The sequence below is a fragment of the Nannospalax galili genome, unplaced genomic scaffold (genome assembly GCF_000622305.1).
Source record: "Nannospalax galili isolate Female #2095 unplaced genomic scaffold, S.galili_v1.0 scaffold538, whole genome shotgun sequence".
Classification (NCBI taxonomy): domain Eukaryota; kingdom Metazoa; phylum Chordata; class Mammalia; order Rodentia; family Spalacidae; genus Nannospalax; species Nannospalax galili.
In genome coordinates, this window is record NW_008343842.1 from 4,699,906 (window position 1) to 4,725,871 (window position 25,966).

Genomic DNA, 25,966 nt, shown 5'->3' on the forward strand with positions numbered 1-25,966 from the left:
ACTGCAGCCCCACTTTCTGGCCATGTGATCTTTGTTAGGGTGTTTGTCAGCTCTGAGCCTCAGTTTCCATGTTTATTAGGTTGAAATATTAGCACCTGCCCTGAGGTATCGAGTGAGGACTCATGGACAGGACCAGCCAGGACCAGGCAGGGGGTGGGTACTCAGTGCTGGGCTTCAGGGGCCACTCCAGTCTTCTCTGGCTATGACAGGGAACCAGGAAAGAAGAAAGGCAGAGGCTGTGCCATTGCCAGGAGCCAAGACCCCCAGGAGAGTCCCCATGAGCCAGCCCTCTGTCCCCACTCCCTTACAGCCATGTTGACTGTGGGCAGTGAAGCCATGGCACTGTGGGCACTTGCTTTCTCAAGATGCAGTGACACAGTGGACTTTTACTCCAGGCCATGCCCAGGTGTGCCTACACTCCTGTTCCCTAGCCCCTCCCCGCCAACTCCACAGCCAACCCCTTCCCCACATAATGGACTGCAGGTGGCCCAGCTGTCAGGTGGTCTGAGTTTAAATTTTGGCTCTGCACCTGACTAGCTTTGTGACCTGGGGCAGCCACTTGACCTCTGTGAGAGGTGCTGATGGTGACCTCAGATGGTGACATTTACTCTATGTGGGGTGCTCCATAAATATCACACCCTCCTCAGACCATAGGGTTCACATTTCCTCTCACTGAGCCATTGTCACCTAAATGTCTCACCAGCATGTGGCAAGCATCTGTGCCCTGTGGGACAGCACACAGGAGTGTGACAACCTAGCACTTGCGTCCCTGGATGAACTCCTCTCCCTCTTCTCACTTCCTCTTGGAGCCAGGTGCCTGTCCCCTCTGCCCAAGCTCTTCCTCTTGTCCATCTGCCTCCCCAGATGGGAGAAAGACATATTGCCACTGGCCCACTTTCTCACTGGAGTGGAGCCATATGGAGGGGTTGGCTGGGAGCTGAGCACCACCACGGCGAGTATATGGCCAGCCAGCGAGGGCAGCAGCCAGTTCCCAGGCTCCTTCTATGGCCCAGAGCTGGGAGAGGTGACCGGAGACCCCGGCCCAGCTCCCCTGGCCATGAGCTCTTGGAGGCCTTTCTCTGTTTGGTATTTGGAACTTCCTATGTATCTTAGGGGAAACCCCATGATCTGCATGTGTGTGTGCATACACATGTGTGTCTTGGCCCAAAGTGGCCACCCTTTGCCACTGTGGGTGCCCTCTGGCTGACCACCTCCTGCCCTCTCACACTCCATGTCCCCTTAAGGTGCAACCTCCTGGAGCTGTCATCTCCCTACCCTCAGTGTGGTTGCCGTCCCTGGCACTATCAGCCTTTCACAGCCCAGGCTCCTCCATGGAAGTGCCTGTGGGTATTAGTTCTGTGCAGAGGGACCAGGTGGAAGCCCAGGGGAGCTGGGGGTAGCAGCTGGGATCTAGCGGTGATTCTTGGGACAGGGCTGGGTCCAGGGAGAGCCCTGCAGGAGGACAGAGGTTCCAAGGGGCTGGCTTCCTGGAGGTTTACCCCACGTGCTTTTCCATTGATGGAGCCCCACCCTCACCAGGGGCCTGTTGGGTCTTATTGTCTGGGGCCCCCAGTCACTCAGCAGGGCCAGGCAGGGCCAGCTTCCTCATCTGCCCCAGGCAGTGGGTAATGGATGCCACGTTCTCCACAGCTGCTCTCCATAGCAGAGCGGGTAGCCTACAAATACATGAAAGTTACCAACTACCTTGTGCAGGCGCTGCCCTGATTGTCATGGTTGCAGCTGTGGCTGGGAACCGGCAGAGTTCAACCTGCTCTCTGGGTGTCTGCTGTCCACAAAGCTGGGGTGCATCTCAGGACACTGTTTCTTCTGCCCAGGCCTCTCAGGCAGCCACACCTGCAACCCTCCCTCAAGGCCTTGGTAGGCAGGGCCTCGGGGACTGGAGCCTGGGGAGCTGTGTGGACATGTGGGTAAGGACTCCAGTGGCCGGGGTGGCCATTCTCAGATGTAATCCTCCAAAGAAACTTTTGAGGTGATGCCAGTAAAATAGCTAGTGCCTCAAGGCACCACTGTGCACTAGACAACGGCTTTTTTCACGCCGATGCACTGATTCCATAACAATCCAGTGAACTAGATCACCTGATTATCTCAACTTTATAAGTGATATGTTTGAAGCACAGGGAGGTTCAGAGATAGTCCTAAGGTTACCCAGAAGTAACTAGTAGAGTCAAGATTTCAACTCAGGTAGTCTGACTCTTGCTAACCTCTCACTTCCATCTAGGGAAACTGAGGCATGATAGGCTGGTAAGCGGAGCCAATGTGACTAGTGTGACTGTGACCAGGACATGGGAGACTGGGGGTCAAGCTGGGGATCCTGGTCACAATCTACTCAGACATGTTGGAAGGGCCAGTGGGAAGCTCAGACCACACTGGCCACCCAGGCTGACGGACAGGGTGTCTTTTTGCAGGAGGCGTGTGCATTGCCCAATCAGTGAAGATTCCTCGGGAGCCCAAGACTGGCGAGTTTGACAAGATCATCAAACGCCTATTAGAGACATCCAATGCCAGGGCTATCATCATCTTTGCCAACGAGGATGACATCAGGTAGGGTGGTGGCAACAGACGGTAGCCCAGGTAGGCCTTCTTTGGCAAGTTATCCAGAGAGGTGGGGAGGGGAAGGGGTCAGTAAGCCAGAGTGAGGTGACCACCCCAGGCTGGAGCCAGGCTACTTTAATGGCTCTCTTTCCCTCCTCTGTCTCCTACATCTATTCCACCAGCCGGCAGTGGCAAGCAGGACATTTTAGGGGAGGGGCTAGCTTGTGGACTTGGAGCCATACCCAAGTTTCTTCTTCAACTTGCCTACATGTATGTAAGTGTACCCTGTGTGTACAGAGTCCAGGAGAGGGTGTTGGATCCTCTGGAGATGGAGTTATGGATGGTTGTTGGCTGCCATGTGGGTGCTGGGAACCAAACCTGGGTCCTCTGCAAGAGCAGCCAGTGCTCCTAACTGCTGAGCCACCCCTCCAGCCCTACAGCCAAGTTTCTTAGCCTCTCTGGGCCTCTTTGCTGCTCAAAACAAAACAACAAAACAAAATAAAACAATGCCTGCCTAGCGGTGTTAAAGCACTGAATACAGGAAGGGGCTTAGGGTCCTTAGAGCAGGACCTGGCATGACATGGGTACCCAGTAACTCCTGGCCACCACTCAGTCCCTCCCTTTGTTCATTGGTAAGCTCAGGGCATAGGGTTTGGGCATGTTCCCACTGTGGCAGGCTGGTTCCTCCCTGTGTCTCAGACTGGTGGCTCTGTATGCACAGACCATGGGGACCCTGCCAGCATCTCTGTGTCCCTCAACTCCTGTTAGGGGTCATGGGTCGTAAGCTCACGAGCTCTTTATGGGCCTGGTTCGCCATTTTACCCCCCTGCCAAGGCCAGCGCTGGCCCTACTTCCCTTTCTTTTAACCCTTTCTCTGATCCCACCATGGAGTCATGAGTTACAGTAACATAGATAAATCCCAGGAATACTGTGGAGTTCCTGTAAGGTCAGAGGAGGAAGGACCCACTCTAACAGGGTGTCCCCTCCAGGCTATACAGAGGCAGTCAAGCCCCTTAAGGCACATAGGTTCCTTAGATGCAGACCCTCCCCCGAGGTGCTCATGGGGTACTGACATTGGTGGCTATAGGCCTCTCTGAGCCACACCCAGCTCCTGCCTCACACCCCTAGATCGAGCTCCACACCCAGCTATGCATCCCACTTTGGGCCCGTTCTTCTGTGGGGTACCTTAGTTCAGATGGACCTCTTGTTAGATGGAAGGATGAAGGTCCAAGTCCCCCATCTCTGGTGGGAGGCAGGACCTCAGCCCCGTGGGAGGCAGGCAATTTCTGGAAATCCGCTTGTGTTTTCAGAAGCCAAGTGAGATAAAAATAAACACAGGTGACTGGCTGGGTGTGGGGATGGGAGTTCTGATCTTCCCTGTCTCATGGATGCAGGCAGCATTACTAGAACTGAGGCAGGGCTGGAGCCAAGGCTCAGTGGTTAAGAGCACTGACTGCTCTTGCAGAGGACCTGGGTTCGAATCCCAGCACCCACATGGTGGCTAACAACTGTCTGTAACTCCTGCTCCAGGGGATCTGACGCCATCTTCTGACCTCTGTGGGCGATACATGACATGGGTGCACTTACATACATGCAGGCAATACATACATATACACAAATTAAAAACAAAAATAATAAATTTAAAAAACAGAGCTGTGGGGCTGGAGAAATGGCTCAGTGGTTAAGAGCACTCACTGCTTTTGCAGAGGACCTGGGTTTGTTTCCCAGCACCCACATGGTGGCTACGAACTTCCTTAACTCCAGTTCCAGGGGAATCCAAAGCCCTCTTCTGACTTCTGCGACATTGCACGACACGGGTGTGCTCACATACATGCAGGCAATACACTCATACACATAAAATAAAAGTAATAAATAAAATATAAAAACAAAAAACCAACCCCCCCAAAAAAAACCCCAGAGCTATGGCTGTGGTTCCCTCTGCTGCCCCATCTGTCATTAGGGGTGGCCTGAGGTAGGTGGTGACCCACCAAGGGGTTGGGGCCAGGGTGATGTGGACAGGCTTAGAGGTAGGCTGTGGCCTAGAGATCATACTTTCTAGAGAAGTCCAGTTACTGCCCCAAGGCTGCTGCTTGCTCAGGCCTGGCACTGCTGCGGGCCCTGAACCTGCACCCTGGTCCTCACCAGGAAGGGCAAGGGCTGTTTCTGGAGTTCCTGGAGTCTGTCTCCAACATGCAAATTACTGACTCCTCTTGGCTCCAGGACCTCTCTAAGGGGAATTGGGTAAAGAGAGTACTTCCTCTTCCCCTCTTCTCCCCTAATAAGACCTGGACTTGAGGGTCACCCAGCTCAAGGCCCGTGGAGTGCCCTGTGGGCTCCTCAGCCCTACGATGGCCTCAGCCTTTTTGCTTTGATCAAGGCCCCTACCTGGAGGTGAGGCAAGCTTTGGGGATCCTGCTCTGCTCTGGAGCAGCTGAGGGAGGGCCTGACTTCTGGCTCAGTAGTGGGTGGATGGGTAGGTTCTGTGTGTATGTATTTGAGGATGGCTTTGGTATGGATGGTGTAGTGTCAGGAGAGTATGCCTCTAAGAAGACAGAAGCTGGGCAGGTGTCATTTGGGACCCAAGTCAGGCAGGCATGGATGTGGGGAGACATGAGAGAAGTCTTTACAGGGACAGATGTGGGCCTAGGAGGACGGGCCTAGGAGAGAGTGGTAGCTGTGGACTTGTGGGCAGATATAGGTTAGAGTGGAGAAGCCATAGCCTCGGGGACCTGGCGTGGAGGCAGCTGTGGGCCATGGGTCGGGGATGAGGGACTCAGGAATAGCCTGGGGATGGGCTGTGATAGGGCCGTGTGTGTGTGTGTGTGTGTGTGTGTGTGTGTGTGTGTGTGTGTGTGTGTGTAGTTGGGGCAGCCATGGGTCCTGGGCTGAAGGAGTTTGATGGAGGGTCCAGGTACAGCCCGGGGCACATGCATGAGGTATGGGAACGGCTGAGTGGTCATACATGCCAGGGCTGGGCTTCTATGTCCCCACAGGCGGGTGCTGGAGGCCGCACGCAGGGCCAACCAGACAGGCCACTTCTTCTGGATGGGTTCTGACAGCTGGGGCTCCAAGAGCGCCCCTGTCCTGCGCCTGGAGGAGGTGGCTGAGGGCGCTGTTACGATACTCCCCAAGAGGATGTCTGTGCGAGGTAGGCCTGGCAGGTGGAGATGGGGGGACTCCATGCCCTCCACTGTTACATCATCCCATACCACTGGTACTGTCCTTCTTCCCCTTCTGTCTTCTCTCCCTGTCTGCCCCCATCTGGTCTTGCCTTTCCCTGGTCCACAGCCTCTTGCATGCAGAGGTCTCTGGTGTCAGTAGGACTTTGCTTCTCTGATGATTTGAGTTATAGGAGGTGCGTGGCACATTGTCACGAAAAGAGTCTTACCAGTCCAACCCCAGTCTCTCCCATCTGGGACCATCTCTACTTGGAGAGGCCTTTGCCAGAGAGGGGGTGAGAGGCAGGGCAGGTAAGCCCTGAAGGGACAGTGTGTTTGGGTATGGCAGGCTCAGGACCAATGGCTAGGGTTCAGTTGTCCTGCCCTGCCCTGCCTCCCTTCCTCCCTGCCCTGCCTCCCCTTCCTCCCTGCCCTGCCTCCCTTCCTCCCTGCCCTGCATCCTTTCCTCCCTGCCCTGCATCCCTTCCTGCCCTGCATCCCTCCCTGTCCTGCATCCCTTCCTCCCTGCCCTGCCTCCCTTCCTCCCTGCCCTGCCTCCCTTCCTCCCTGCCCTGCATCCTTTCCTCCCTGCCCTGCCTCCCTTCCTCCCTGCCCTGCAACCTTTCCTCTGTCCTACATCCCTTCCTTTGGGGTAAAGGCCACAATCGCCTTGGGGCAGGAGCAAATCACTCTGGCCAGAGTCTTGCAGGGTGTGAGGTATGATGTCAGTGTCGTGGTAATGGCCCGACTTGGCAGGGACCCGCAGTCTCATCAGAGGGAAGTGGCTTCCAGGGCCTTCTTTTTTCCCCGCCCTCTGTTTGGTGTATGTTGAGTTGACGGGGCTGGAAAGAACCGCAGGTGTCAGCCCCTCCATCACACTTTTCATCACTTGCCCAAGGTCACACTGAGTATCCTTTCTTCACCCCGAGGCCCAGCCAGCACAAGCAGTGGAAGTTTCCATACCCGCTCAGCCTAATGAGCACAGAATAACTGTCACCACTGGCTGCCTCTAGAGCAGATGCTGGCCCCTCCCAGGGGCCTCATTTAAACTTCCAGAAGCTTGGCCCTTGAGTCACCCGTCCTGCAGCCAGGACAGAGGCAGGATTTGAACCCAGGACTTAAGTACCCTTTCTCTTTGTGACACTGAGGACACTGGTTCTTGTCTGAAGAAACGTTTAGTTGTCACAGTTAGGGGGTGATGCTTCTAGAGTCTAGTGGGTGGAGACCAGGGATGCTCCTCAACACCCTAGAGGCACCCCCAAGAAAGAAGTACCCAGCTGGAAACATCAGTGCTGAGGCTGAGAATCCCCGCATTAGGATGGACTTCATCCCCACCCCTCCGTGTCACCTTGTCCTTGCAGCTTGAACAGTCCCCTGGCTTCCACTTGAACCCTTCCCCGGACTGGGAGAGCCACAGAAGAGCTCTGGGAAGAGGGAGAGGGATTGCCCTGTTAGTGCGGGCCTGGGGCAAGGGTGCCTGGGTGGGAAGAGAGCCTGACAGTTGCTGAGGGTTGTGGAGCAAGTGTCTCGACTTGACCAGTAAGATCTAGGTTGTACAGTGTGCTAGAGGTGACCCCTGCCTTCTCTGGCCACATCTCCTTTTCCACTGTGCCCAGGCTGGACCTGAGCCACTGAGGGTGTCTCAGCCATAAAGGCAGTGGCCCTGGGTTATACTTCTTTCTGCCTTGGGACTTAACCCAGCTCTTTTCATTTTGCATGGCGTGGGAATGCTCCTCATTTTGTTTTTGCTGGGCCCAGGATCAAAGGATGTTCCTTCCCTCCCTGGCTTGGGTCATCTCCAAGTCTGGGTGCGTGTGGGAAGAGCAGGGCACGAGGCCCTGACGTCCTAGCTCCCTGCCAGGTTTCGACCGCTACTTCTCCAGCCGGACGCTGGACAACAACCGGCGCAACATCTGGTTTGCTGAGTTCTGGGAGGACAACTTCCACTGCAAGCTGAGCCGGCACGCACTCAAGAAGGGAAGCCACATCAAGAAGTGCACCAGTGAGCATGCGCCCGGGTGTTGGCCTGTGTGTGTGTGTGTGTGTGTGAGTGTGTGTGTGTGAGAGTGTGAGTGTGCGCGCGTGTGTGTGTGAGTGTGAGTGTGTGAGAGTGTGAGAGTGTGCGCGCGTGTGTGTGTGTGAGTGTGAGTGTGTGTGTGTGTGTGTGTGAGAGAGAGAGAGAGAGAGAGAGACACGCCTATGAGGCGTGGCCAGTGGGAGGCTTGGCCAGTGGGGGCGGGGCCTGTGGGGCAAGGGGTCCGGCATGGGAGTGGGGCCCAAGAGGGAGGTGGGGCTAGGTGCTAGTGCCAAGCCTGGTTTCCACCCGTTTCTCCAGCCAAACGTGGTAGAGCCAAGAGCCTTGCCAGAGAGGCCTGCCAGCTAGTACTCAGAGACAGCAGTCCCCCTTGCACCTGGGGGTATACAAATGGGCTGGGCCTGAGACCGGAGTTGGTAGGGCTGAAGGGGCGGGGCTACAGTCAGTTTGGGGTGCAGCCCAGAGCAGCCCCTGAGAGCTGAGAGTGGGAGGGTCGCACAACCCACTGTGCCCCCTCGGAGATCGACCAGGAGAGCTGATGGGGGAAGGGATTCCAGGGTCTCACCAGAGGAGCCATCAGCCTCTTGACTGCCTTGGGGTTCACCACGATGGCCTGATCCTGAATGGCCTCTGTCCATTCCTGAGCAGCACAGCATACCTCTAACCCCTCAGGGGTACTCCCCCCCAGTCACTCAGCAAGCACCAAGCTGGCTCAAAGGACCTCCTGACCCTGTTTTTCTGGAGGATCTCCTCTAGAACAAAGAGTCGGAATCCTCCTAGAGTTTTCTTTCTAATGGAGAGACAGATGATAAACAAGATAAATAAATCATGGGATGTGTCAGAGGAAGATATGCAGTACAAATATAATCAATGGGGGAAGGCAGCAGCCCTTTCCAGTGGCCAGGAAGCCGATCCCCAAAAGAAGTCATGTGGGGCATCCGAAAGAGGATCTGTTCCCACTAGTGCCAGGAGCTAAATCAGGATTTGAACCCAGGCCTGAGCTCCAGCCCCCACCCCATGCCAGGGTAGCAGTGCCCTGAACTCCTGCCAAGGTCCTGAGTATTCTGGATCTGCACAGCTCAGGACCCCTCAGTGATAGTGGGGGTTCCTGGCACCTCAGCATGTGGCACTGTACTAAGGAAGAGCTCTGTCTGAGCAGCTTGGCCAGTTTGGGTAGAGGGATGAGGGTGGGAGCGTGCTGTAAAGAATCTTTGAAAGATGGAGGTCCCCCAAGGTGGAATAGAAGGGGGTTGGTGAGGCAAGGGGGTAGGAGGTCGGGTGAGGAGTTTGCAGGCCTCTGGTGGCTACGGCAGCCACTGGGCGGTGGGTTTCTCTTGGGGATTCAGCCAAGACCGCAGTGTCTAAACTGCAGAGTGAATATGGGTGTGAGAGCGAGCTGAGGGGCAGTGGGCTGAGGGCCAGTGTGTGAGACTTTGTGTGTGCATGAGTGGTCAGTCTGAGCCAGGGCGTGTGCGGGGGTCTTATGAGGAGGCTCATGTGTCCTGCGTGAGCTATTTCTCACGTTTCGACATTCCAGGCTCCTCTCTCTCACAAGTCTAGAAATCCTCACAATGTGGAGATTCAGAGAGGCCTAGCCAGGTGTCTAAGGCTGCACAGCACATACCGTATGAAGCAGTAGCCACAAAAACAGTCTAAGAAGTACAGATATGCAGGGCGGGGGAGATGGCTCAGTGGGTAAAGCACTTGTCCTGTAAGTGCAAGGACCTGAATTCTGATCCCCAGCACCCACAGAAAAAGTGAAGCATGGTGGCTTGTATTCCAGAGATGGAGAGACAGGAGGCCGTGACAGGTGGATCCCTGGAGCTTACTGGCCAGCTAGCCTAAACTCCTTGGCTAAGTTCCAGGCCAATAGGAGACCCTGTTTCCAACAAAGGTGGAAAGTACCCGAGGACCAACATTCAGGGCTGTCCTCTGATTTCTGTGTGCACACGTGCATGTGTGTACCTGTGCACACACACTTCTCCACAAACACACACACATGGCTACACACACATGCATACACACAAGGAAATACAGATATACCTAGCAGTAGAGGCTGAGCCTTTGTTGGCAGGATGGCCATGGGTCTTGTTTACTTCTGTCCCCTACTGTCCCTGCAGGGGTGAAACATGGTTCGGGCACCCTGGTGGTGGGTTACCAAAGCTGTCAGGGCTGGGGTTGGGTGGAGGCTGGATGTGGGGGATGGACAGCCAGGACCTCCTACTCCAGTCTCTCGCTAATGAGTGTCAGGGCTTTCTGGAGTCACTTTCTGTCTTGTGGGGGTTGGGAGAGAAGTTCTGTTTGTCTCTACAGACTCTGGCCTCAGGTTGGATGGACAGTTCTGTGGAGCCACAGGGAGGCAGCCCTGCTTCCTGGCTGCCTGTCAGAGAAGGCAGATGAAGGTCTTCTGAGAGCATGTTTTGTGGGGTGCCAAGGACCAGCTCTGTGATCCCCCACCCCATCTTCTGCTTATTCATCTGAAAAACTGGGCTGATGTGATCCAGGCCCAGGGCGGGGGTGGGGGTGGGGGGAGGAGTGCAGAAGGAAGTGAGGGCACTAATGGAGGTGCATTCTGAGCTGGAAACGGAAGCTGTGCAGCCTGGCTGTACATTAGAGCTACCTGGGGAGCCCCGGGTCCCCACTGACTGAATCAGAGCCTCTGGGTGGGGCCGGCTGTGGACTTTTCAAAGCTCCCTAGCTGACTTTAATTCAGACTTGAGGCTCGGGCAGTGGCTCTGAAGCTTGGTCCACAGGGAGTTAACTGTGGATCTCTCTCTTTAAATTTTATTTATTATTTTTATTTTACGTGTATGCATGTATTGCCTGAATGTAGGTAAGTGCACCTGTGTCATGCAATGCCTATGGAGGTCAGAAGAGGCTGTTGGATCCCTGGGACTGGAGTTACTGACAGTTGTTAGCTGCCATGTGGGTGCTGGGATTCGAACCCGGGTCTTCTGCAAGAACAACCAGTGTTCTTAACCACTGAGCCATCGCTCCAGCCCCAACTGTGGATTTCTTAAAAATACTCATACCTGATCCCACCCCAGGACAGTGCAGCTAAAGTTACACTACAGGCATCTGAACACAGGTTTTTAAATTGATGTACAGGGTCTCTTGTAGCTCAGGTTGGCCTCAAAGTCCTGGGATTAGAGGTGTGAGCTACCATGACTTGGTGTTTTTTGGTTTTTCTTTTGAGACTCACTGTGTAGGCCAGGCTGGCCTTGAATTCATAAAGATCTACCTGCCGCTGCCTCCTGAGTGCTGGAATTAAAATGTGCCCCACCTCACCTGGCATACCAGGCTCTGTCTAAAGTTCCTGGTGGGTTGTCCTCTGTGGCTGTCTTGGACCCTGTGGCTCAGAGAGAGAAAGGAAGGTGGAGGGAGGAGAGTGGACAATGGCAGACAGTCCAGGCAGGACAGGAGGTGTGAAGGGACGGTACCTCACTGGAGACCCTGCCCGTCCCCATGGGTTGCTGTGAGGACATGAACACACAACTGTTTGGAAGATAGCACTAGCATAGTGGGTGCTAATAGAGCAGTGGGCACTGTGGCTGTGGAAGGAGGTGAGGCACTTGGGATCTAGACAGGTAATGGTTCATTTGATAGCCCGAGTCCCTCAGTAGCCCATCTGTTGGTCTGCTGCCCTAGGCACAGAAGGGACTGTGCCATCCTGAGGGCTGGTGGAATGTCACAGGCTAACGCCCACTTTACAGAAGAGGAAACTGAGGCCACTGTGGAGCACTTTGGTGCTAGAACTGGCAGGGTGCATTTGTCCCCAGACTCTGGAGCAGATGCCCCCATCTTTTCTTTCTGTCCTCTTTGTGTCCCCACCTCCCCTCTTCATTGGAGCCCAGCTCCAGTCCCCTCCTCTACCCCAATCCCCTTTGCTTACCCTCATCCTCCATTCATCTTGTCCCGTGGTCCCCCCTGCCCTGCCCAAGGTCTCCCAGTGAGCAAGGGCCACGCCTGTGGGCTTCTCTTGATTCACCCAGTTAAGACCTTCCCACCCCTGCCAACATGGGCCATGGGTGGGTGGCCTACCAAGAGGATAGGAAGGACCACTGTATCTCTGGGCTTACTCTGGGGGTGAGTCTGAAGTTGGCCTCCCCTGAGGTGGGTTTGTTTGGAAATAGTGGGACTCAGTTCTCAGGAGCTTTAAGGACAGAGAACGGCAAGCCTTTGTTCCCAGGAGTATGAGGAGCTGGGGTCTGATGGTGTGGTGGGGCTGCTGTAAGGCTCCAAGCCCTCAGTGTCTCTTTCTCCTGAGGCGGTGCACAGGGCTGGTGGGGCCGGGACGAGATGAAGGCGGAGGAGGCCCCCAGTGGAAGCCGCCTTCTCCCAGACACCGCTACGGGAGCTTGCAGATCTGGATGTACACGCATTCTGCTGCTGCTTGCCCATGTGACCTTGAGCAGGTGCCCCAGTTCCTCATTTGTAATGGGAATCCTGTCACCCCGCTCAGCCCCTGGAGCCCCATCCTACAGTGGCCCTCCCTCGAAACTTCCATGGGAGCTGATGTGCAAGCCAGACTTGTAGATGGCCCACTGGCTGCCCACTCCGAGACGGGTCACTGAGAGGGACGTCCTGCGGTTGTCAGGCCTGGAAGGGCCGCACCTACCACTCGCCTCCTCCATGCCCAGCCCCTCCCTGGGAGTGTGTTGAGCAGGGATTGGGAATTAAAGTCATAAACAAGGCAGATGTGGCATCTGTCTTTTTGACAGCACTGCCAGCCAGGTGATGGCTGAGCAGAGGAAGGCTCGGTTTATGAGGAGATAGGAAAAATTTACTGTTGGCTGCTCCCAGGGCCTGGGATCCTGGAGAGGGAGGGCAGGATGGGACGGCTGGGGATGTGTGAGGAGATGCCAATCATTCGCTCTGCTAACCGCAGTCACAACAATAAAACAGAGTGATCCTAACAGCTAATATTTAAACAGCATTCATCAATCATCAAGCTCCGTCTTGGGTTTTGCATTTCATCTTTGCAATCACCCATTTTACAGATGCGGAACCTAAGGCTCAGAGAAGTTAAGCACTTACCTAAGGTCACATAGGAAATAACTGACAGAGCTACAATTTGAACCCAGGTCTCCAGAGATGTCCGGCCCCAGGCTTCCTCAGTCTCCCTTTGGAGGCTCTTTCTACCACCTCTTCTCCAGAGGGACTAAGGAAGCATCCCTGTTGGGGGAGGGGAGGAAGGACAGCATTTTGGGAGCCTCTACTGTGTACCAGCTCTGCACTCATTAGGAACTCATAGTTACTCAAACCATCAGCTTCCCGGTGGTCAGGGGATGCTGGCACCCCAACCTCCAATCCCTCTTCTTGGTTGTCTAACCATAAAACTACTGGCTTTTCTTAAGGGGCTGGAAATAGTTCAGTCAGTAAGGCACTAGTCTTGCAAAGCATGTGAACCAGAGTTTGATCCCCAGAACCCATGTGAAAAAGCCAGGTGTGGTATGTGTGTCTGTAATCCCAATGTTAGGTAAAGAGAGGCAGGCAGTCCCTGGGCTCCCTGGCCAGTCAGCCTAGCCAGTGAGCCAGTGAGCTCCAGGCCAGTGAGAGGCCATGTCTCAAAATCAAAAATACTCAAGGTGAATGGCTCCTGCAGATTAATTTCTGAAATTGACTTCTGCCCTCCACACATGCATACATGTACATCCTCACACATACAAATGTACAGAGAGAGAGAGAGAGAGAGAGAGAGAGAGAGAGTGAGAGAGAGAGAGAGAGAGGCTGACTCTGCCTAGCCTGTACCACTCTGTCAGGGGCAGACCTGCCTTGGCGCTCTCTTGCAATCTGACTCTGCAGACCAAGGGGAGCCAGGGTGGTTAGCGGTGGAGCCTGACAGCCTGCCCTCATCAGGGAGAGAGCTGATCCTGGAGGGGATCTGGGAGTGCTGGGAGCCTAGGCAGGTTGCATATTAAGTGAGAAGGCCTCTCTGAGAACCGAGGTGACATTTGAGCAATTTGAGGGCAGTGAGAGAGCGTGCCAGGTAGAGGTTAGTATGTACAAATGTCCTGACAGTGCTGGGGGTCAGCAAGAGGACCCATAGGCAGAACAAAAGGTGGGAGATAAGGTTGGAGAGGTGGGGTGGGGTAGCCAAGATCATGTGGCAGTTAGTAAGGTCTTTGAGATAAAACTACTGTGTCATGAACAGATGGTGGGATCCAATTGCTATTCTAACTGCCCCCTCTGCCTGCTGTATGAGAAAGAGGCTGGTAGAGATGGCAAGGGGCCTGGGGAGGCCAGCTGGGAGTCTGGGTCTGGGTCTGAGGTGAGCAGGGGTCAGTTCTTGGCAGATTTTCAGTGTGGCTACAGACTTAAGGCTAGAGGAAGAGGACAAGAAGTTAAGACAGCACTGGATGGATGCTGTTTGTGTGAGTGGGGAAAATGCAGGAGAAATGGGCTGGGAGGAAAGGTGGGAACCTGGTCTAGGAACACAGGGAGGTGTCAGCAAACAGACTGGTCTGGATGCAATGACCAGGGGAGTAGATTTGGAGATGCACAGGACTAAGGTGCAGGGCCTGTTGGGGGCAAGGAGAGGAGGGGGTGTGGTGGTGTCCCAGAAATAATGGGGAGTCTTTGGGAGGGAGTGGCCTCACAATGGTGTGGCTTGAGGGGAGGATAGCACGCCCATTGGACTCAGCCATCCTGGGTCCTCAGTGACCTCAGAGAGGTAGGATCTCTGCAGTGGGCAGGTACTTTCACAGGTACCCCCCAATGTCCTGGGAGTCCTCAGGAAGACAGAGCCCACACACTCGCTTTCTGTTGTCAGCCCTCTGTGTCCCCTACTCTTGACATCTGCAGTTCTCACACACACACACACACACACACGCATGCACGCACGCACGCACGCACGCACGCACACACCGTGGAATCCTTCCCACTAAGATACCTGCACCTTCTGGGCATGGTGGTGCACATCTGTAATCCCAGCACTTGGGAGACTGAGGCAGGAGGTGTTTGAGCTGGCCTGAGCTACAGTGTGAGTTTTAGGCTAGCTTGGACTACAGAGTGAGCCCCTGACTCAAGCAAAAACAAAACCAAATTAACCAACTAAACAAAAACTTAGAAACAAGTGTGGAGTCAGACAGGGAGCTTGGCTGACCTAAGAAGACAAGATGAGGTACCCTCTGAGTTATCAGCATCTCCTTGTGGGATGGCCTGGCCCTGGACGTGGTGGCCCTGAGTGATCTGTAAGTGGGGTGTGTTAAATATGTAGCTGTGTATGTATTGGATGTGTGTCTATACAGATGCTTGTGTCTGAGCATGTATGTGTGGTATATATGTATGTGTGTGAGTCTGTGTGTCCAAGGCTGGCAAGGGAGCCGGCTCAGGCCTGCGGGTGTCTACAGGAGTGGGCACTTGGGATGGTAGTTGGGTGCGGCATGTGAGAGAGTGGAGAGGATCCATGGACTCTGATTATTTCAACCTTGAAAACTCATTCCGATTACAGTTTACAACCTGGACACAAAGGCTGCTATCTCCGCAGTAACCACCGCTCCAGGCTTTGAGGGAGAAAATCCTCCCTGTTGTCCCAGCTGCCTGTCACCCGTGGCTGAGCCAAACGCATCTCTGCCTCACGGTGCCCCAGGACACAATTAGGACATCTTCAAACTGTTGCTGCTGTCACCGCACCGTGTGTCTGGAATTTATCTCCTCCAGCACGTGTGTCTGGCCTCCTCCCAGAGCTGTGGGCCTTGTCTGGCCCTGGGGTCTACTCATCTATGAGAGGGGACATTGATCTTTTCCTTTTCCTGTCACAGCCCTGCTGGAGACCTACAGGGTGTCCCTAATGCTATCTTAGACCTGGCCAGACATAGTGACAGCCTAGGCCCCAGGGCAGGGCGGGGACAGTGGGAGCTCCCTGCACCTGCTATTCTGGGCATGGAGACTCTTGCAGCAAGAGATTATGGTTCAAATCCCTGTCCCATGGGTGGGCACTCTGGCTTGTTACTATTGCCTTCTGGGGGCTACAGGATGCTGGGTCTGGAGTTCAAGGCTGGGGAAGCAGGGAAGGAGAGAATGAGCAGGAGCCACACACAGGGGCCTGGCTCACCCTTGATAGGGCAACTTACTACATCTCACCCATAGCTGGGCCAGAACACTGAGGAGGCTTCAGGATCCTGTGGCCAGTCCCGATGTTGATAGTTGGAGAGTTGGGAGGGCTGGGCACAAGACTGCACCCAAAGCCCTCCCAGAGCCACCCCAGCGGAGATGGGCTAAGGTAGTTCCTGGTGCGGGGGAGGTGTTCAGGCCCCTAGCATCCTTTTCTCTGGTGGCTTGTGAGTCTAAGTGGGAGCACACACAATGACCCAGGATCTGATGTTCTGTTGAGGTTCTGTGAGGATGGTTCCCTGGGAGCCAGGAACAGGAGAGACCCTAGGGTGTCTCATCAGTGGAGCAGCCAGCCTCCTGACCCCAAGGTGTCCTTGGCTGTGGGTGAAAACTGCCTTCTGGGAAGCAGCAACAGCCTCCTGCTCTGTTCCCGCATCCCTCCCCAGTAATTTGCCTCTCTTCGGATGCGCCATGAGGCACAGGGGCGGGGGTTGAGAGCTGTGAGAGAGTGGGGTGCAGGGCCCAGGTGGGGTTCCGGCTGGGATGTTGAGTCCTGGTTCAAAGAGGCTTTTGGGAAATCCTGCCCAGCCCCTCTGTTGCCCTTTGGGAACAAGTTGCCTCTTCTCTCCCCTTCTGGGTTTTTAGTGCCCCATGGCAGAGGGCTCAGACAAGAAGGCTAGACCGACAAAATGGAGAATCTGTGTTTTGCTGCTCTGGTTGTTTGCCTCGTGACCTAGAACTGACGGTGCTATTAGCAAATCTGGTGCTGAGGCTCAGATGAGGCCCTGGGCCGAGTGTGGTAGGGGAGGGGTGCAGGGTGGCCCTGGAGGTTGGCGTGCTCACCCCGCCATCCCAATGCCCTGTCCTGCCAGTGGCTGGGACTCCCTTCTCCTGGTCTGTTTTCTCATCTGTAACATGTCTCAGCATGGCTGTGCTGGGATCTCTAATGCCCACTAGGCCACATGTGGACACTCACCCTGGCTTGGTTGAGGATGGGTTCCTGACCGGCAGGGCCAACTAGGCAACCGGCCCAGTTGTGGGTGACAGATGCCACAGTCCATCAACCCCATCTCCTGGAGACTGTCCTTCTTGGTATGGGGGTTTTAAGTGATGAGGTACACCCCACAGGGGTGGGGGTGGGCAATGAGCTCCTCCAATCCCAGATCTGTCTCTGAGGTGTTCTAGGCAGGGAGAAGGACATACTGCTCTCTGGAGCTTCCAGGGAATGGGGGCCTAGTGCAGACCTAGTCCACCTGGCTCCTACCCACCTGTTTTCCCTGTCATCTTCAGACTGTACTCCACAACATAGAGGGCTCCTGCTCTCTGGTAGGGAGGCACAGTTTGGAGTGGGACTGAGAACCTTTGTCCTTGTTCTGACTCCAGGCTGGCAGTGTGCAGGGTGGTGGACTGGAATACCTGTGTCCAGCTTCTGCTCTGCAGGGTCCTGAATATCACCCCCTTGCCCAGTGTGTCTGTGCCTCAGTCTCTCCATCGCTGCAATGGGGGTAATTATTCACGTCAGTGAGCTGAGAATTCAGTGAATCGATCCACAGGGCCCAGGACACACAGGCTCCACAGATGCTGCTTCCTTACTGTCACTGTCACGCAGGGCCCGGCCAGGAGCTGCTGCCTCCAGGATGACTTCCCGGCTGCTGTGGCCTCAGAAGCCCCCATTCTGACTACTCATACCCAGAGGACATGATCCAGTCAGCTGCCCACGCTTCACCTCCCTGCAGCCTCCACGGCCTGTCTAAGCAGGATCAGTGGACCCCTACCTACTCTAAAGGGCATTCAGGCCTCTGGCAGCCAAGGAGCTCGCATGGGGCCACTGAGCAGGGCCTTGGTGATCACCAAAGGGAATGTGGTGGGAACCCCTTCTCTGGAGAGGTATAAACAACATTTACCCCCTCCTCATAAGGGACAAGCCAAAACTCAGTTCCACCAAAGTTCACCCAGGGGAATTGGTGAGATTATTGGGGTTAGCTATAGAACATGGGTGAGGGGTGACGGCCAGGAGTATGGGCAACCCTAAAGCAGCTGTCCTGGAAGGTCTGCACCCAGCATGGATGTCTGCCCCGTGACCATATATGGAGCCTCTTTTCCCCCACAGTCCACCCCAGCTTATTTACTCTAGCGTTCCCCCAAGACCCCAAGGCCACATACAGTTAGGACAGAATTGCATACAAGCGGCTGGAATGGACACTCAGGTGAGGGGCAAATGACCATCCGCATGCCTCCCTTCTATGAGGGAACTTCAACAGTTCACATGCTGAGCTATGGTGGTGTACAAGTGCAGCCGATATCTTGAAGATGGCACGTGGGAGGCACATGGGCAAGCGGGAGGGTGCCGCAGCCTGTAGTGAGAAGGCCGTGGGTGGGTTCCTGTTTGTGAAGCTCACTCACCCTGGCTTCTGGGAAGGTTCTTGGTGAGGTAGGGGATGAGAAAATAGGGATGGTGGTAATTTCTGGTGTTGGATAAGTAGAAGCCATTGAGGGCATCAGGAAGCCAGTCCTCCATTCTTCACCTGTACCCTAGGGAGAGGGTGTTGTGTTCTGGCTGGAATGGCTGCCTGTGGTGACCTGCTTTAGGGCTATCACAACCCTCAGGAGAGACATAGCCTCTGTCCTGGCTGTCTCCTTGTCTATGGACAACCCCAGGCCATGTGGGAGAGGACCAACAGACACTGCAGCCCCAAGGGCATCACACAGCTGCCTGCTGAAGGCGGCAGAGTCAAGGGGCTTGTTCTGGCTGTTTGGGGCCTTGTGGACTACAGTGGAGGGTGGTGGACTCTCTCTTTTACCCCCTGGAGTCACCTGTTAGACATCCATTGGAGCACCCCCTCCATACACATATCAGGGAAGTAGGATAGGCACAGGGCTTTGAATCAGGGGACTTGGAGTGTCCAGCGCTGGGCAGGCTCAGTCTCCCACCACCCTACTGAGCTCAATAGGCCTCACAGGTGCCTGTCCCTTCACAGACCGAGAGCGCATCGGGCAGGACTCGGCCTATGAGCAGGAGGGGAAGGTGCAGTTTGTGATTGACGCTGTGTACGCCATGGGCCATGCACTGCATGCCATGCACCGAGACCTGTGTCCAGGCCGCGTGGGGCTGTGCCCCCGCATGGACCCTGTTGATGGCACCCAGCTGCTTAAGTACATCCGAAACGTCAACTTCTCAGGTGGGGGTGTGGAGCAGGGCACTGGGGTCATGCAGTTGCAGGGTACAGAGGGTCTGGGCTCTCAGGGTGGGCATGGCAGAGTCTTCAGATGTTTTGTGGAGGGGTCACCCTGAGATATCTCTGTCTTGAATCCATGGCTCAGCAAAGTTCCCTGCTCCCCCACAGGTATTGCAGGGAACCCTGTGACCTTCAATGAGAATGGGGATGCACCTGGGCGTTATGACATCTACCAGTACCAGCTGCGAAATGGCTCTGCTGAATACAAGGTCATTGGCTCCTGGACGGACCACCTGCACCTCAGAGTAAGCAGGAGGGCAGGGAGGGCCCCGGGAGACAGCACCTGGGGAGCTGGGGAACAAGCCTCCAGCCCCTCAGACCTCACTTGAAGGCAGCCGTCTTTCTGGGCACGCCTGGTCACAGCTTCTCAGCTTACGTAGGGAGGTGTGCTGCAGCGTTCCTTCTGGCCCTCAGTGTGACGTCCCCAGCTGTGGATAGGTGTTCTTTCTTGGAGAGAAAGCACCTGCAGTGTCCGCCTGGGGACTTGATCTCTGCCCTGCAAGGGTGAAGGTGAGTTGTCCTTCTGGTGGGCACAGTGTGTGACATTTTGCAGGGCTGGACTCAGGAGACCAGGTCCCAACCTGGATCCAGCCCTTCTCCTTCCGGGACCTTGGAGAGCTACCTGGTCACCTCCTGGCATCCTCTCCAGGCACAGAGCCCCTGCGGCCCTTCCTAGCATGGACCCCCATGGTCTCATGTGGCCCCAGAGCCTTGCCAGCTGCAACACATGTCTCAGGACACTAGCCCTGGAGCTCTACTGAGCCACACACTCTTAGAGGGACAGGACCTGTTACTGTAATGAGGCTCCCTAGATGCTGGCTGGAGAGAAGGCAGATCAGGGTGGGTGGGCACACTTTGCGTGATGGAAGGAACCCAGCAATGAAGGCGCATTTTGCACAGTCAGGGCTGTTTCCAGCACAGCGCATGCATGTGTACTGCAGTTCTGACTTTGCACCCTTGCTGTGTGTGGCTGGCGGCTCCGTGATGCAGTACCGTTACAGTTTCACAGATGCAGAGCCTGAAGGCAGGGGTAGGCGCGGGTGGATTCAAAGTCCCCGCTTCCCTCTCTTCCAGTCTGTCTATCCCCAAGCCCCAGTCTGACCCAGCCCTGGATACCCTCCTGATGCCTATCCTGTCTCTGGCCTGTAAGGCGGGACTGAGTCATGGTGGCAAGGTGAGGGTTGGGACTGGACCTTGTAGCTGTCTCCTTGAATGACTAGGTTTGGGCTGTCCTGAGGGGGCCATAGCAGTCAACGTTCTAGAAGCTGAGGGAAAAGGACTCAGGCCTCCAGGCTACCCGAAGGGACCTGAGAATGAAGGCTTCTGGCACAAGCGTCCCACCTCATCAGAGCCTGGGTATCGTCCATCAATTCCAGGGAAGCTCCCCGGACCCCTGTTATGGGTGAACCCTGGGGGCTGCGGAGTTAGCAGAGCAGTTGCACAAAGCTTCTGGAAGCTGTTGTTCTAGTGAGGACTTAACAGTATTCCTGTGATGGTCCCTGTGGTAGTCACTGCAAGAGGCAAGCTGGCTTCCTACCTGCCTCTTCAAGGAGGTTTTGTACCATCTTGCCCAACACTGCCCCCCCCCCCCGCCCCACTGCCCTCAGGTGAGGAACCCACTGTGCGGCCTCATCAGCCAGGCACATTTCTGCAGGAGTGAGCGTTCAGCAAACACATGCACATGGATACATGCACACATATACACACATGCATATACACATATGCATACACATGCATGCCCACTCACGTGCACACATGGACACAGGCACACTCATGCATTCATACATGCTTGTACACACCCAGCCATGCATGCATGCATGTACCACGAATGCACACCCACCCACCCACACCTACCCACACCCAGCACACACACATACACAGGGTCCCTTCTAGCCAGACTTGCTGCTCTTAAGAAGGAACGCTACCTGCTGGCCACTTGGTGGGAATACTCCCTCTGACCTGGGCTTCCCAGGTTAATTGGGCTCCCTTGCCCAGCGCCCATAGCTCTTCTAGGACACTTGATTATTTTTCTCAATAGCCTAACCCATTTGGTAGGCGTGACGGCACTCCTGTGGCTCCTTTGCTCGCAGCAAATTGTATCTTCAGAGCCCCAGAACTGTGAGTAGCTCTCATTTGGAGCCAGATGTAAAGGAATGCTAACCCCTGGTCACACGTTAAGTGTCCTCTGATTAAATCTCTGTTCGTTGCTCTCTGCTGAGCATGACTTCTCTCCCTGTGTCACTGGGCAGAAGCTTGGGGCTGAGCTGGGGAGCAGAGTCCCCCATTCCACTGTGCCGAGGAGTCCCATGGGAAGGGGTTGCTGAAACTCTCCAGGCAGAGGTCTGAACGGGTTGAAATGATTATTTCCAGCCTGCTCCTGGCAAGCCAGTTTCCAGGCCTTGCGTCTGGAGCTCAGGATCCCCACATTCTGTTTGCCCTGGAGTAGGACTCCTGGGTTCCCTTTCAGTGCTTCATGTGACCATAGGTGTCACCTCTGAGCTCTTTGGACTTAGTTTCTCCAGAGGAGGTTGAGAGCTTGGAACTCTTCTTAGGCCAGTGGTGTCTGGGTCCCGTGGGAAAGTTTTCTGATTCTAGGCATCAGTCAGTGAGCTCTGGTTAGGGCCCAGGCAACTGGGCTGTTGACCGAGTAACAGGCTGATTCAGGAGTGGAGCCAGAGGGCAGGTCTGGGCGCTGGCGCACGTCCTGAGGCCAGCTCTGCCATGCTGTCGTTACCAGATAGAGCGGATGCAGTGGCCAGGGAGTGGGCAGCAGCTGCCCCGCTCCATCTGCAGCCTGCCCTGCCAGCCAGGCGAGCGGAAGAAGACAGTGAAGGGCATGGCTTGCTGCTGGCATTGTGAGCCCTGCACAGGGTACCAGTACCAGGTAGACCGCTACACCTGTAAGACCTGCCCCTACGACATGCGGCCCACAGAGAACCGCACCGGCTGCCGGCCCATCCCCATCATCAAACTGGAGTGGGACTCGCCCTGGGCTGTGCTGCCCCTCTTCCTGGCTGTGGTGGGCATCGCTGCCACACTGTTTGTGGTGGTCACTTTTGTGCGCTACAATGACACGCCCATTGTCAAGGCCTCAGGCCGAGAGCTGAGCTACGTGCTGCTGGCGGGCATCTTCCTGTGCTATGCTACCACCTTCCTCATGATTGCTGAGCCGGACCTGGGGACCTGCTCACTCCGTCGCATCTTCCTGGGGCTGGGCATGAGTATCAGCTATGCAGCCCTGCTCACCAAGACCAACCGCATCTACCGCATCTTCGAACAGGGCAAGCGGTCTGTCAGCGCCCCACGCTTCATCAGCCCGGCCTCACAGCTGGCCATCACTTTCAGTCTCATCTCCCTGCAGCTGCTCGGCATCTGCGTGTGGTTTGTGGTGGACCCCTCCCACTCGGTGGTGGACTTCCAGGACCAGCGGACGCTCGACCCCCGCTTCGCTAGGGGCGTGCTCAAGTGTGACATCTCGGACCTGTCCCTCATCTGCCTGCTGGGCTACAGCATGCTGCTCATGGTCACGTGCACTGTGTACGCCATCAAGACTCGAGGTGTGCCCGAGACCTTCAATGAGGCCAAGCCCATTGGCTTCACTATGTATACCACCTGCATCGTCTGGCTTGCCTTCATCCCCATTTTCTTTGGCACCTCACAGTCGGCCGACAAGGTGAGTGGTGAGGGCTCTGGGGCATATGTTGGAGCGGGAGTGAGGGCAGGAGCCCGGGCAGCCTCCAGAGGCTCCTCCTGTGCCTCATTCTGCATTCCTCTCCCAGTGACATGCTTTTTTCTTTTACTTCGCCCTTTCCTTTCTCTGCCCCTCTCCTTCATCCGTCTCTCGGTCTCTTTTCTCTTCTCTTTCCTCCCTTGGCCTATCTTTCTCTCCTTGGGTTTGCCCACGCTTTTCTCTTTCCCCATCCCTGCCCACCTGGCCCCACCCACCTCCTTCTTTTCACTCTCCTCCTGTCCCTTCCCTCTGACCAGCCCCCTGTTTGCTTTAAACCTATTGCTCTCTTCTCCCTCATCCATCTACCCCTTCCAGCATTTTCCTGGGCCCAAGATGTGAAATGATCAGGGTGCTTGCTCCCTCTCTGCCCAGCCCTAAGGAGCCCAGGACTTGGTTGGTAGTGCCAGTCAAGGGCCCCACCCTCCTGGACTGGGGCTGCCTCTGTGCTGCCTCTGTGCTGCCTCTGTGCTGAGGGGCTTTGTAGTCCTGTGGATTCTGCTCCTCCACAGTCAGCCCCGGCCTGGTGACAGATGAGTTATCTCAGTGGATAGGGACTCAGCCGAATGCCAGCATCACAGTGGGCCAGGGACCTGGCTCCTGGCTGGAGCTCCATGTCTAAATGGGACCTAGGCAGGTTTGCTGTTCTCTTTGGCCTCAGTTTATTCATCAGTAAATTGGGGCCCTGCTTCTTCCCTCTCAGTCATTCCAGTTGTGTGGACATAGTATATATGTTGAGGTGTGAGCTGGGCAAGTATAGAAGGGCAGTGGGAACAAGAGCAGACAGGGTGGGCAGCATGAGACCAGGGGACACCGCTCTGCAGCCTGAGCCCAGAGTCCCCTGGCTCAGTTCCCATGCGGCAATCCCCCAACCAGGCCTGAAGAGGCCCCTTGCTGAGGGCAGGTGCAGGCAGAGGCCCCACTCCCCTGTGGGGTTCTGTTGGGATGGGTGGTTCCACACTCCAGGAAGCTGGCAGCTTGAGAAATTGCTTTTGGCCTCCTGGAGAGGGGTCACACCAGGAGGTCCATTTTGTGCTTCCCCTGGGTCTGGGCTGTAGCTGAGAGCCCCTCCAATGCAGTGTTGGGGCTCTCCTCTGCTCCTAGCCCTCCCTGGTGGGACTCTTGTTCTCTCAGGGTGTCTATTTCTGCCTCCAGATGGTGAGGCCCAGCCCTCCCACCCTCTCAGCTGATATGGTCCCTTCAGAATCCAGAGAGGGACGAGCCCAGGACCACGTGACAGACTGGCCTCACCAACGTATGACCCATGCCACCCAGCTCCAGCCGTTCTCCCAGATTCCAAATGGAGTAGAGAGGTTGAGCTCTGAGTCCTGTGGCTTGGGACACCATGGTCCTTAGAGACTCCAGCTTGGGTGCAGAGCTGCGGCAAACTAGAGTACCCCAGTGCAAGCTGTGGGTGTGGCTGCCTGCCTTGCATGGGAAGGTGAAAGGGCGGGGCTGTGCTGGGTTCTGGGGTGTGGGTGTAGAAGAGTGTGTACACGCCCTTTGGCACATTTGCATGCTCAGCAATGGATTGGCTGTGTGTGCATATGATCAGTCCTAGTAGGTAGGAGAGGGTTGCTGAGGGGTTCATGGCTATGGATAAGTGTGTGTGCACCCAGGTGTGAGTTCAGGTACATGTATGAATACTGTGCACAAGTGTAAGCAGATGCACAGATGCCCAGGTTTCTGTGCCCAGGCACCCGTATGCTCAGCTGCATGGCCCCCTGGATGCAGTGTGAGGCTGTCTGGCCCACTCTAGTGAGCCAGCAATAACTTGGAGTTAGCTGGGATTCCCAGAGCTTAACACTGCGGCCCTGAGGTGTTGCTGTGGGTCACCTCTGTGTGAGATCACTGCTCAGCCAGTCTTGGACAGGATGTGGCTGTGCAGTTGGCCACCTGTGCATGGGGAAGTTCATTAGTTTGTACAGGTTCTGAGCATCTCTGTCCCCACTGGAGGACAGCCCGAGTGGAAGCCTAAAGTGGACAGAGCTCCTCAGGTGCCCAGGGCCCCCTCACAGCCCTGGCACAGAAACAGAGAACTCATGGTCCTTGCACACAGCTGCTGTCTCTGTGACCCATCCTCCGTCAAGCCCTGCTTGTCCCTGGGGAACCTGTGGCTCATGGTTTCAGCCAGGATTCCACAGAGAAGCTGCAGTGTGACTGGGCCCACCTATACCAGGAGCAAAATGGCGGTGGGTCTGGCCCCAGAGGACTGGGAGATGGTTAGGCAGTGAGATCATACTGCAGGGTGACCTTCACTCTGCTGGCTTTAAGATCCCTGATTCAGGTGTCACCTGCACTCTAGAGGACCAGGGATTCTCTAGAAGGTATCACCTGCCACCCTCCCAGGACCACATGTACTCAGGGGACACTAGAAATAGCATTGGAGCCAGAGGCCAGCTCCAGGATGGAGTGGGAACTCTGGGCCCTGGGGCAAGGAGAGCAGCCTCTCTTCTGCCTACCCCTCGGGGGTTCACAGGCCAAGCTGCTGGGGAGGGGCTCCAGCAGCTCCGGAGGGCAGCTTTACTCCAGTCTGAGCTGCTCTTGACTCCCTTGTGTCTTCAGAAAGGCTCCTGGGCTAAAGAAAGGAGAGCACAGGGACGAGGCTTAGCATTAGGCACCACTTCCAGGCTGAGGTGAACGCACACACGGGGCACCTGAGCAGACATTACACAAGTCCAAGATGCCGCCGACTCTCCCCTGTGTTAATGAGTACTGGGGGCACTACACCCAGAGAGGGAAGCAGACTTGCTGAGCAGCCCACTGTGGGGCAGGGTCAAGGGTTCTTGCCCCCTTAGGGCTCCTGTGAGCTCAAGAAGATAGTGCACACCTATGTCTCACTGTGCTGGGCTAGCAGCAGGAAGTGAAGGATGTCTTTGGGCAGCTGGAAGCTGGCAGAAACCTGAGCTCAGGCCCAATGAATGAGGGTAGGGCACGTCCTGCCTCCTTCATGCCAGGACCTGGGGCCCTGCCTCCTTCATGCCAGGACCTGGGGCCCCAACTTGAGTCTTCTGGCTTCAGCTTAGCTGAGAAGGGGCACCTGGGGCCTGGATCACCTGGCAGAAGGGAGTAGATGGGAGGGAACCTGGGTAGGGTGGTGGGAATTGCTGGCTCTGTTTGGAGGGCTTCCGCCATTGAAGAATGGATTATCCGACACCCAGATTAATGGGCTTTCATTTTGCTAAACATCTGTCACTGTTAG

At 55.6% G+C, this 25,966-nt stretch overlaps 1 protein-coding gene across 6 annotated transcripts in view; it reads left to right on the plus strand.

Moving 5' to 3' along the window:
* The window catches only part of Grm4 (glutamate metabotropic receptor 4), a 95,193-nt gene that overhangs the window by 62,925 nt on the left and 6,302 nt on the right, over positions 1–25,966 (plus strand). For 5 of the 6 annotated variants that reach the window (XM_008840140.1, XM_008840141.1, XM_008840145.1 and 2 more), the window contains exons 4-9: positions 2,427–2,562; positions 5,547–5,701; positions 7,573–7,713; positions 18,780–18,980; positions 19,146–19,282; positions 21,775–22,710. In XM_008840140.1, the coding sequence (XP_008838362.1) occupies positions 2,427–2,562; positions 5,547–5,701; positions 7,573–7,713; positions 18,780–18,980; positions 19,146–19,282; positions 21,775–22,710 (1,706 nt within the window). The remainder of the gene's footprint in view (positions 1–2,426; positions 2,563–5,546; positions 5,702–7,572; positions 7,714–18,779; positions 18,981–19,145; positions 19,283–21,774; positions 22,711–25,966) is intronic. The other variant, XM_008840146.1, reaches the window with a different exon arrangement.